Genomic DNA, 13,115 nt, shown 5'->3' with positions numbered 1-13,115 from the left:
TCCACCTATGGGGTTGCAGTTCCCTTTAGCTCCTTGGGTACTCTCTCTAGCTCCTCCATTGGGGGCCCTGTGATCCATCCAATAGCTGACTGTGAGCATCCACTTCTGAAACAACAGTTTTTAAATGACCCCACTCACCACCTCCCACATCTGGAAGGTCCTGGCTCCTGTCCTTAATGCAGCTGGATCGCTTTAGTGTCTGTGAACTGAGGGAGCTGAACTTATAGCCACCTTTACTCACTCAATCCTAGAACCCAGCATGCCAAAGCTCCTGCAAGCCCATGGTGTTCATTAAATGTCTCTTCCACTGTGGCCCATGGACATGTTTATCTTATTTTGAACCATTTTGTGAGTCTTTTAAATGTTTTCATCCTGCATCTTTTCAGCTGCTGCTAGTTGTGTGTTGTTCCGAGGAGGAACTCGGAATGCCGAGTGAGTGGAAGTCCTAGTGGTAGTCTTTAGAAATCACAGAGAGAAACACAGTTAAAACTTTATTACATGGAGTCCAGCACTGTGGCGCACACCTTTAATCCCAGCACTGGAGAGGCAGAAACAGGTGAATCTCTGCAAGTTCGAGGCCAGTCTGGTCTACAAAGCAAGTTCCAGGACAACCAAGGGCTGTTATACAGAGAAACCTTGCTTAGAAACAAACAAACAAACCTACAAACAAAACAAAAATGAAAACAACAACAACAACAAAAAATTACACGGGCTGGAACAAGATAGCTCAATAGTTAAGAGCACTGACTGCTCTTCCAGAGGTCCTGAGTTCAATTCCCATCAACCACATGGTGCCCCACAACCCTCTGTAATGGGATCTGATGTCCTCTTCTGTCATATAGGCATGCATGCAAATAGAGCACTCATATGTGTAAATAGATAAATCTTAAAAAACTATTAATTTTTAATGTGTGTGTGCATGTGTATGCATGTGTTTGTTGTGTGTGTGATGTGTGTGTGTGGTATGTGTGAGTGTGTGATGTGTGTGTGGTATGTGTGAGTGTGGTATGTGTGTGCATGTGCGGGTGGTGTTGTGTGAAGGTCAAAGGAAGGTCAGTTCTCTCCTTCTGCCTTGTGGGTCCCTGTGATTCAACTCCAGTCTTCAGGCTTGGCAGCAGGTTGAGTCATTTCACCACCCCCCCCCCCCCCCCCCCCCCCCCGCCGCCTCTCCCAAAACCTCAGTCTGCTTCTTTTTCATGAGGAAAACAAACACATGGTTCAAGCAGAAGAATGGAGATTTCTGCACCTTCCCTCTTGTCCTCTCTTTTCCCGTGTTTCTGTTTCTCTGATCTTGTTCACCATCCCTGTCTCTCCTTCTCTCTCTGTGTATCCCTGCTGTGTCCCTGTTCTCTGTCTCCCGCACACCTTCTTTTTACGTCTTTACTTTGCCCTTCTGACCCTTGGTTCTAGGATTTGACCTCTAGGCAGGTCCAGTTTCTGGTGACCCATCATTTTCCTGGTGTCACCGCAGTCTAATTCATTCTGAGCTTCAGGAGGGGATGGCCATATACCACGTTTCCATGCTGCAAGGACGCAGTCAAGGAAAGGCCCTGGGTGATGCTCGGACTGAATCTCCAGGCGATCTTGGAAGGAAGTCATGGGCAGGAAGGAGTTAACTTTTGCTAGAAGATGATCGATCTAAAGATCCCTCAGGCAGAGCACAGGAAGGGACTTAAGTTTGTATCTTCTCGATGTGGCTGACGGTAGCCATGCCCCATGTTCTGACCCTGGGACCCAGGCTTCTGGTGCCGTTGATGTCTGTGTCTCCTGAGCCTCCCGGAGTCTCAGTGACGTTTACATGGGGTAGAAACAGAGTCCTGGGCATAGTGAGAGGGTGCACCCTTAGGAGGACCCTGCACCCACGGATTTCTCTGTTCCTTTTACACTGTCCCTGTCCTCTTTTTAGGTGTCTTAGATAGGGTTTTATTGCTGTGAACAGAAACCATGACCAAGGCAAGTCTTATAAGAAACCATGACCAAGGCAAGTCTTATAAGAACAACATTTTATTGGGGCTGGCTTACAGGTTCAGAGGTTCAGTCTATTATCATGAAGGTGGGAACATGGCAGCATCCAGACAGGCATGCTGCAAGAGAAGCCGAGAATTCTACAACTTCATCTGAAGGCTGCTAGCAGAATACTGACTTCCAGGCAGCTGGGATGAGGGTCTTAAAGCCCACACCCACAGTGACACACCGCTCCAACGGGGTCATACCTCCGAATAGTGTCACTCCCTGGGCCTAGTATATACAACCACCACACTAGGATACTCACATACAACACAGGATTCCCTCTTTTTTTGAGATAGGGTCTCACTATGTAGCAAGGTGTCCTGGAATTCATTACATAGACCAGGCTGGCCTAGAACTCACAGAGATCAGCCTGTCTCTGGCTGCTGAATGATGGGATTAGAGGTATGTGTCACTACCACCCAACTGGATTTTCCTTTTGACCTTAAGGCAAAGAATAAATACCACAGAGGTAGTTGTGTGTGTGTGTGTGTGTGTGTATGTGTGTGTGTGTGTATGTGTGTGTGTGCGTGTGTGTGTGTGTGCGCACATTTTAAGCAATTGCTCTACCATTAAATGACATTTCCAGTCTTAGCAGAGACATTTTGAGTATTTCCAAATACTTCTATTCAGTTCAGGTCTGACCCACTTCCCAAGCAAGCTTCTGGATAGAGGAATTTCTATTATTTTCCTCTGTTCTACCCTGGCGGGGAGGTTGTCTGTCCTAGATTCTCTATGCCCTCAGACACTCTCAGATGCCCTCAAACCTCTCAGATGCCCACAGACACCCTCAGATGCCCTCAGACAGTCTCAGATGTCCTCAGACACCCTCAGGCATCCTCAAACTCCCTCAGACTCCCTCAGATGCCCTCAGACATTCTCAGACACCCTCAAACACCCTCAGACGGCCTCAGACACCCTCAGACACTCTCAGATACTCTCAGATGCTCTCAGACACCCTCCGATGCCCTCACTCTCAGATATACCCTCAGACATCCTCAGACACCCTCTGATGCCCTCACTCTCAGATGCCCTCAGACATCCTCAGACACCCTCAGACATCCTCAGACCTCTCAGACTCCCTCAGACACCCTCAGATGGCCTCAGACACCGTCATTTGCCCTTTCTCATACATTTCTTCCTCCCCCTCCTTCCGTTCCATGTGTCCACATCTGTGAACATCTGTATTCCCCACTTTGCCTGCTTGCCTTTGCTACTGAAATCCCCTCACTACTGGGCATGGTGCTCTCTTGCTACAGAGAGACTCAATCATGCCGTTTATTAAGGACAGTCTTCTGGGCTGGGCTCTCTGTCTAGACTGGGAGATTGGGTCTGACTGCTCAGAAGTCTTTATTTGTAGTTAATGACTGTTTTTGTACTGGGGCTTGAAGCTATGGCCTTGCACACGATTGGCAAGCACAGCCATCTGGCTATACCCCAGCTCCTCAGAGACAACAATTACTTCAGATCATTCCAACACTGGTGGATCATGTATCATACTTTGGAAGTAAAACCCCACACACATTGATATAGTTCAAGTAAAAACCTAGAAATGTTTTTGTGTTGTGGGTTTGTTTAACTGAGGGGTCCATACATGCTCAGCATTTGCTCTATCATTAAGACTTACCTCAGACTGTTTTTGTCTGTTTCCTTTATGAGACAGGGTTTCTCTGTGGAGCCCTGGCTGTCCTGGAACGCACTCTGTACACCAGGCTGGCCTCGAACTCAGAGATCCGCCTGCCTTTGCCTCTCAAGTGCTGGGATTAAAGGCGTGCACCACCACCGCCTGGGAGACTGTTTTGGATTTTTGTTTTTAAAGAGATGCAATTTTACATTGTCCAGTCTGCCCAAACCTCTGGGGCAAAGGGCACGTGCTAGTTCCCTTGGCTTTTGCCGTTCAAGAAGCCTTCAAAGAACCTCTGGTAGAGGCAGAGCTATTTCAGGAGTCAGAGTCATATCTTACTGGGGTTAACTTCCCTTCTTTTCCCATTTAATTGCCTCCTTCCTTCCTTCCTTCCTTCCTTCCTTCCTTCCTTCCTTCCTTCCTTCCTTCACTATTTATTGGTCCAACAGCAATTACAGGGACTGAAACTCACCCAGCAGTGGCCTAATTGGTCTCTTGGGCTCTAGGCTTGAGTAGTTTGAGTTTTTGACTCTCCTAACTGCCCTTTGCTTTCCAAGGCAAACCTCTGTCTGTCTGCCTCTGCTCTGGCCAGCACCGCCAGGGACTTAGGGCTCAGCGCTTTAGTCCTTCATCTCCAAGACAGCACTTGAAGTCTGCAGGAAGCCCTACCTTAATTCTGGTTCACAATACTAATTCCCCTTTCCTTTGGTTCCAACCTCAGACTTAGCAGCCTTGGATTAAGAATCTATAAGTAGAGGCCGAAGAGATGGCTTGCTGGTTAAGAGTACTGGCTGCTCATCCAGAGGACCCGAGTTCAGTTCTTAGCACTTACATGGTGTTAAACCTGAGAATCATGGAAGACAATTTTTGAACCAAATTTGAAGAAAGCTTTACTTAAATACTGGCCAGGTGCATGGGCTCTGGCCAGGACCATTCCAGGGTTTGCAGGACGTGGTAATGAGTCACATTTTGTTGAGGTTTATAAGGAAACATCCGTAAGGCATTTCCCATCAGGTTCAACCAGGGGCATGGATATACACTCGGATGTAGTTCTGCCCACGTGTGATTGGGCCCATCAAACAAACATAGGACAAACAAAAATGTATTCCTTTTTTGTTTGTTTGTTTGTTTGTTTGTTTTTGTTTTCAAGACACAGTTTCTCTGTGTGGTCCTGGCTGTCCTGGAACTAGCTCTATAGACCAGGTTGGCCTGGAGCTCACAGAGATCCACCTGCCTCTGCCTGCTGAGTTCTGGGATAAAAGATGTGTGCCACCACCACCACCTGGTTAGGGATTTATTCTTAACGGTCTTAACTGCAAACAGAACCTTTAACCTGCAAGGTCTATTTTTCTTGGTTTGGTCTCACAATAGCAGCTCACAGCTGTCTAGAAATCAAGTTCTAAGGAATTTGCACTCTCTTCTGATCTCCACGGTGCCAGGCAAGAGGCATGGGTGTGGTGCACAGACACACACACACACACACACGCACGCACACACACACACACACATGCACGCACACACACACACACGCATGCGCGCACGCACACAGGCAAAACACCCATATATAAACAAAATAATAAGGAAACTGTAAATATTTCCCACGGGGCTGCCACCCAGCTCCTTCCTGCATTCATTTTAGTATTAATTCACTCAAAATGAATGTTTATGAAATGTCCAAAGTGCCTTAGGCCCTGTTTGAGGCATGCGATCTTTACCCAAATCTCAATGGAAAACTGAAGACACCTCCTGTGGTTAGGAATTTGCTTTCAATCTATTGTCTTGTCTTTTCAACACAAGGGCCTTCTTTCTCCATCTGACTTTAAGGAAGGGGCTAAGGTAAAAAAAAAAAAATCAAAGAAGAAGTTAAAAGCTGACTGTGTACAGCGGGGGCACGTCCTCAGAGGAGCTGCCTCCAGAGCCTACGGAGAGCCCATTTGACCTCTTGATTCTTGAGACTGTAGATGATAGGGTTGAGCATGGGGGTAAGCACTGTGTAGAAGACAGAGAAGGCCTTCCGGAGCAAGGCGGGCATGTGCTCTGTCGGGGCCACATAGACCACGATGAGAGTGCCGTAGAATACCGCAACCACACTGAGGTGGGAGGAGCAGGTGGAGAAGGCTTTCTGCCTCCCGTGGCCGGAAGGGATTCTCAGCACAGTCCGCAGGATGAAGACGTAGGACGTGACGATCAACAGGAAGGGGGCGAGCGTGAGGCAGCCCGAGATGCTCACGCCAGCCCCCCACATGACCCACACCTCTCCACAGAACAGCCCTACAACCGGAGCGAAGTCACAGAAGTAGTGATCAATCACCCTGCGGCCGGGACAGAGGGACAGAGGGGCTGCCAAGGCCAGAGTGAAGGCAGAGAAGAAGAAGCCACTGAACCAGGCCCCGGTGGCTAGGCGGATACAGCACCAGGTGCTCATGAGGACCGTGTAATGAAGGGGGTGGCAAATGGCCAAGTAACGGTCATAGGACATGGCCGAGAGCATGAGACACTCGGCTGCAGCCAGAGAGGCAAACACGTAGAACTGGGTGAGGCAGCCGACCAAGGAGATGAGGTCCCCACCTTCCAGGAAGCTCTGCAACAGCCGAGGCACGATGTTGGATGTGTAGCCGATCTCCAGCAGGGAGAAATGGCAGAGGAAGAAGTACATCGGTGTGTGGAGGGTCCGGCTGGAGGCCACAGCAAGCACGATGAGGATATTGCCACCAACCGTTGCCACATAGATGGCTAGAAAGAGGGCAAAGGGGAGGAAGCCCAGGTGTTTCAGCTTCCCGAAGCCCACGAGGGTCAGCCAGCTGGTCTGGTTCTCAATCACACCACTCATGGAGATCTGAGCCCAGAAGAGAGGGAGGCGGCCATTAGTGAGCAAAAGTCTACTAGGACCACACCTCGATGCTTGGCTTACTGTTTACAATATCTTAGCAAGTGTCAGAGACAGGCTTTACTGTTTCCTGTTAGTTTAAGAGGGACCAATTCCCAACATGACTCTGATGGAATTATGGTTTGAGTCCATTTGCTTGGGTCCAAATCTCCTGCATAATACCCTGTTCTATAGTGCTTTCTCCCAAGCATCGTTTTTGGGGGATGATGGGGGATGGACACACACACACACACACACACACACCACACCACACACCATACACACACACACCACACACACAAACATATACCACACACACACCACACACACACACACACACACCACACGCCACACACACACTCCACACACACACACACACACACACCACACGCCACACACACACNCCACACACACACACACACACACACACACACACACACACCACACACACACCACACCACACCACCCCCACCCCCACCACCCCCACAAACGCTTCAAGTCTGTACCCTGAACTAACGCTTTATGTTAGTGGTTCTCCAGCTGTGGTTCAGGTTGAACAACATCCCTTTCACAGGAGTCACTGAAGACCATCAGCATGCACAGATGTTTACATTACAATCCACAACAGTAGCAAAATTACAGTTTGGAAGTAGCAACAAAAATAATTCTATGGTTGGGGGTCAGCACAACATGAGGAACTGTATGGATTAAAGGGTCGGGTGGCAGTGTCAGAAAGGTTGAGAAGCACTGTTTTAGATACAAAGTTACTACTGCCTTTACCAACTAGTGAATGCTGCTCCTCGGTGAGGTTATTATATTTTTAGTGTTGCTGTTTCCAAAGTTTTTATATATGTGCCTGATTATTTTGTATGTATGTATGTATGTATGTATGTATGTATATTTGTCTTGTGTGTGCCTAGTGCTCATTGAGGTCAGAGGGTCATAGAAATCCCTTGGAACTGGAGTTATGGATTATTTTTTTTTAAAGATTTTTTTTATTTTTATATATGTGGGTACACTGTCACTGTCTTCAGACACACCAGAAGAGGGCATCTGATCCCATTACAGATGGTTGTGAGCCACCATGTGGTTGCTGGGAATTGAACTCAGGACCTCTGGAAGTACAGCCAGAGCTTCTAACTGCTGAGCCCTCTCTCCAGCCTAGAGTTGTGGATTCTTGTGCAGCATTAAATGGATGTTTGGAATTGAAGTGAGGTCTGTTGCAAGAGCAACAGTTGCTCTTAACCGCTATCTACAGATACACTGTTGCTGTTTAATTCGAGACTTGGTCTTGCTATGTAGCTCAGGATTGCCTGGAACTTACTCCATAGTGCAGACTTAGTGTAGACTCCATAGACTTAGACTCGAGGTCCTCTTGTCTCAGCCTCTCAAGTGCTGGGATTACAAATGTGCAGCACTGTGTAAGTCCTGGGGAAATTATCTTTTTCTTTTTGATCTTTTGAGACGGAGTCTCACTTTGTGACTTCGGCTGACCGGAAACTCCCCAGGTACACAGCCTGGCCTCAGAGTCACAGAGATCCACCCACCGTGGCCTCCTGCATGCCACCTTCCCTGGCCTTCCTGGTGAAGCCCTTAAATGCATATTTTAAAGGATAGCTGTCTCTTAGAGAATCATCAAGTGGCTGGGCGGCGGCGGCGGTGGCGGTGGCGGTGGTGGTGGTGGTGGTGGTGGTGGTGGTAATGGTGGTGGTGGTGGTCATGCTTTTAGCTCCAGCACTCAGGAGGCAGAGGCAGGAGGATCTCTGAGTTCAGGGCCAGCCTGGACAACAGAGTGAGTTCCAGGACAGTCAGAGCTACACAGAGAAACCTTGTTTCGACCTCCACTAAAGAATCACCAAGAGGCTTTGCAATGCTTGCCATGAGAAACCTTGCATAATGTTGTTTACTGAGACAGGGATGAAGTAGGTCAGAGAAAGCTCTGGAAAAGGACATGTTAATTTTATGAAAGCTACATAGAAAATGCAGAAGGTGTTTTAGAACTTTCCCCCTTCCCCATATTTTACCGATAACGTCAGTAGACATGATTAATACGCAGGATTCATAAAGGTTCAGATAATATGAAACAAAGGGCAAGCAACATTACAGGCAACAGAATTACAGCTCAAAGAAACCTTGCAGTTTGAAACATGAAAAGGGAGGTGACCGGAAGCATATTTAAAGTGGACGAGGTTGCCACAGTGATGAGTTTGAACAAGGATGGGAAAGATGAGAACGGACGTGGGAGCGTCTGTGTAACGTGGTGAGGATTTGGCGCTGGAGAGCCGGCTCAGGAGTTAAGAGCAAAACTCTTGCAGAGGGCCCGAGGGAGGCTCAGAGCACCCATGTCGGGTGGCTGGCTCACAACAGCCTGGAAACTCGGCTCCAAGGGATCCAATATTTCTGTGACCCTTGGAAATATTGGATCCCCTAGAGCTTGAGTTCCAGGCAGTTGCATGAGTGCATGCGCGTGTCCGTGGACACACACACACACACACACACACACACACACACACACAGAGAGAGAGAGAGAGAGAGAGAGAGAGAGAGAGAGAGAGAGAGAGATATCTTTAAAAACAGGGGTTAATGTCTGTTTGTTGGTTATTATGATCTAGGCTGTGAGAAGGGTTAAACGTGAAGACCATATGAAGAATGTAGAAATGTTCACCAATGGAAGACCACAAAAGCTGCCCTCAGCTGATCAAGGGGCTCAAAAGAACTGGGAAGAGACTTAAGTCTACACATGCTCAGATATAGATTGAGAATTCTACCCGGGTGTGGTGATAGGAGACTGAGCACCCACCTGTGTTGGGAACAACCACTGCTGTCTACAGAATTAGGACACAGAGACAGAGCAGAGGGGATGGGGTTTCCATCTCTGGCCTCTGCTAGTTTGTTGACACAGATAGACCTCATCCACTGGACTCTGATAGACAAGTACAGGAACTGAAGGCACATGTATGGCACACTCCCTTCTCTGTCTGTTTAGGTTGGGTCGGAGCCCGGCTGCTCTGAGCAGAGAGCAGTATTGGATCAGGTGAACTCTAGATATTCAGACTCAGTGGTGGGATGGGCTGACCTGTTCTTCACACTCGGAGGAGACCACTGCTGCCCTCCTGGTTGTCTTTACCCTGGGACTCAATTCTTCTGCCAGCAGATAACTCCCGGGACTTCCTGCTTCTCTCTCATGAAGGCTCCACATCCCAGCCTCCCCCAGCCCCAGGCGGGCTTACAAAAGACTGACGTCCCTGTTCTCTGTGCTGCTGCAGACACTGCTGCCCTTTATAGAGCAGGGTGGTATCCCTCCTGGGTGATGGTTGGAAGCACCTTCTCGGAGCAGAGATGGAGCTGGTGCCAGCTGGAGCAGTTGCTTCTGTGCCTTGATTCTAGGGGATGCGTTAGCCCTCAAGGGACCATTGTTTAGTGCAATAACCAGCAGTGTCTGAGCTCTGGAAAGACGGGCAAGACAGGATGGGAAGGCCAGTGAGATGGCTCAGTAGGTAAGGGTGCTTGCCACCAAGCCTGAAAAACTGAGTCTACTTCCCAGAATCTACACGGTAGAGGGAGAGAATGGACTCCCACAAGTATTCTCTAACCTCTCTCCACACCAGTGCTGCAGCATGAACATTTACACACACACACACATACATACACCCCACACACATATACATACATGCATACATACTTACACAGACATATACACACAGAGGCACACATAGACAGACAGACGGATGGATGGATGGATAGAAAAATGGATAAAGAGATTCTCACAGAGACACTCATACAGACACACACACACATAGACTCATACAGCCAGAGGTACATACAAACACACAGACACATATACACAGAGTCCCACACATGATAGATAGATAGATAGATAGATAGATAGATAGATAGATAGATAGATGGAAAGATACACACACAGACACATACACACATAGGCACACATACAGACACATATGCACACAGTAAATAAATTAAAAGCTACAATTAAAGTCAGTATTTATCAAATATTTTATGCCTCACATAAAGTTAAGCACACATTAAGTTGTTTGGTGACAAATCAGTTCTCAGAATGAGCCTTAAGAGGAACTGGGAGGTGTGCTCTGATTTGCTCTTGCATCCTTGGCATGGGTCAGTATGGGTGTGCCCACAAGGGTTGTGTCAACAGTCTGGCATGGGTTAGGAGCCCAGTCTTGGTTTGTCTTTTATCAGGGAAGACGGTAGAGGAAATGGCTACAGAATTCTGAAGATAACCTGTTTACTTTGATAGATTAAGAGAAAAATAAACATGAGTAAATGATTTTTTTTTTAAGTTACAAAGGACTGCAAATTCTACCTGTGCTGGGGGAAATTGATGGGTCTTGTAGCAACCTTCCTGATATGAAGGACTATAGAATGCACAGAAGACATGAAACATCTGCTCTCAGCTGTGGAGCAGCACGGACGAGGGTTGCAGTGTCTCCAAGAAGGGAGTAACCAGGCTAGCACCGCCATCAAGCCCAGTGTCTGCCTGGAATACTTTCTAGGCCTGGGATGTGGGAGGACGGAAGCAGGGCAGTCTGGCCACACTGAGGAGAACAGAGTTTGGGAAGCGGGGGTGTGGGTAGGGTGAGGGTAGGGTGGGTGGGTGGGGGGCGGCGGCAGGGGGGCTGTTTGAATCTATAGGGTAGAAGAGGAGGTATACACAGAGAGAAATCTAAAAATCTGTATAAGGGAACATTGGATGTTACTAAGAGCTGCAATGTAACTACTGAAACTTGGGAAACGGGGGAAGGTATTTGAGTTCTAGCCAGCAAGAATGGAGAAATTTCACTGAGAGCTGCAATGTAACTACTGAAACTTGGGAAACGGGGGAAGGTATTTGAGTTCTAGCCAACAAGAATGGAGAAATTTCACTGAAAACTGAGAGCAACTCATAAACACCTCAGACAACCCACGGGGATACATTATTCTAAGAGGAAAATGCTCTAGTTTTTTTTTTTTTTTTTTTTAAGATTTATTTATTTTGTGTATATGAGTACTACTCTGTAGCTGTCTTCAGACACACCAGGAGAGAGCATCGGATCCCATTACAGATGGCCATGAGCCACCATGTGGTTGCTGGGAATTGAACTCAGGACCTCTGGATGAACAGTCAGTGCTCTTAACCGCTGAGCCATCTCTCCAGTCCCCTAGTTTTTTTATTTTTTAAATGAATGAATGGATTTTTTACAGACCTTCATTGTAGCCTCTGGTTGGCCTGGAACTTGCTGTGGAGACCAGGCTAAGTTCAAGTTCACAGAGCTCTGCCTAGTTCCCCCTCTTGAGTGCTGGGATTGAGGGTATACCATCAAAGACGTGTTCTAGCAAAACTTAAAACAATTAAACTAAATTTCAATATGAATTACATCCAATTACTAGTCTATTAACTAGTTAACTAGCTACTAGTACAATGCCGGAACTCTTCCTCTCATCAGAGTCTAGACATTCAATGCACAACATCCGTTCTACACAACACCCAGTAAAATGATTAGTGCTAAGAGAGACATGCCTGTGATCACTAACCGGAGGATTAAAACAAGAGGATCAGCCAGGTGTGGTGGCGCACGCCTTTAATCCCAGCACTCGGGAGGCAGAGGCAGGCGGATTTCTGAGTTTGAGGCTCGCCTGGTCTACAAAGTGAGTTCCAGGACAGCCAGGGTTACACAGAGAAACCCTGTCTCGAAAAACCAAAAACCAAAACAAAACAAAAAAACAAAAACAAAAACAAACAAACAAAAAAAACCCAAACCAAACCAAAACCAAAACCCAAAAAAACAAAACCAAAATAAAAAAAAAAAAACAAAAACAAAAACCAAAAAACCAACCAACCAAACAAAAAACACCCCAAGAGGATCAGAAAGATGGTAGACAGGTTCCACAGACCTCTTCCTCCGTTTCAGTGCAGATTTAACATTAAATTATGTAGCCTGTAATTATATAATGATGTAGTCCAATTTCCACTGTGAGAAATCGAGGCAGAACAGGTTTGTGCACCTCCAGTTAGTTTGAAGTTAACACTATTAGAATCTATTAGGAAATTTGTAGCATTGTCTTACCCTTCTCAAGGATCAGGAAACTTCCAACTCCCGACTTCTTCCTGGGAAGGGAAAGCAGCGAGGCGCACACTACCAGTTGCATCCAAGACTGCTGCACTGGCCCGCTTTATGACAGGAACAGGGGGTAGGTAGAGATGGCTAAGAACGCACACAATCCATGTACCATGTACTCCAACTGGGATCCAGGATCACATCTGCAGTACTAGAAACTGACACTTGATGTCTAAGTTAGGGTTTCTATTCCTGCGTGACCACAGCAACTCTTATAAAGGAAAACTAACTGGGGCTGGCTTACAGTTCAGAGGTTTAAGTCCATTGTCATCGTGGCAGGAAGCAGGGCAACACGCAGGCAGACATGGCGCTGAGAGTTCTACATCTGGAGGCAGACAGAGGAAGAGAGGGTAACACTGGATTTGGCTTGAGCATCTGAAACCTCAAAGCCCACCCTCAGCCGGGCGTGGTGGCGCACGCCTTTAATCCCAGCACTCGGGAGGCAGAGGCAGGCGGATTTCTGAGTTCGAGGCCAGCCTGGTCTACA

At 47.4% G+C, this 13,115-nt stretch overlaps 1 protein-coding gene across 1 annotated transcript; it reads right to left on the bottom strand.

The window, feature by feature from the left end:
- Positions 1–5,528: 5,528 nt before the first annotated feature.
- Positions 5,529–6,461, bottom strand: LOC110310006 (olfactory receptor 11A1-like). Its single transcript, XM_021182725.1, has one exon. It carries the CDS (start codon positions 6,459–6,461, stop codon positions 5,529–5,531), a length of 933 nt encoding a protein of 310 aa, XP_021038384.1.
- Between the last annotated feature and the right edge of the window lie 6,654 nt (positions 6,462–13,115).

This window comes from Mus caroli, chromosome 15 (assembly GCF_900094665.2).
Source record: "Mus caroli chromosome 15, CAROLI_EIJ_v1.1, whole genome shotgun sequence".
NCBI lineage: Eukaryota > Metazoa > Chordata > Mammalia > Rodentia > Muridae > Mus > Mus caroli.
This window is presented reverse-complemented; position numbering and strand designations above follow the sequence as displayed.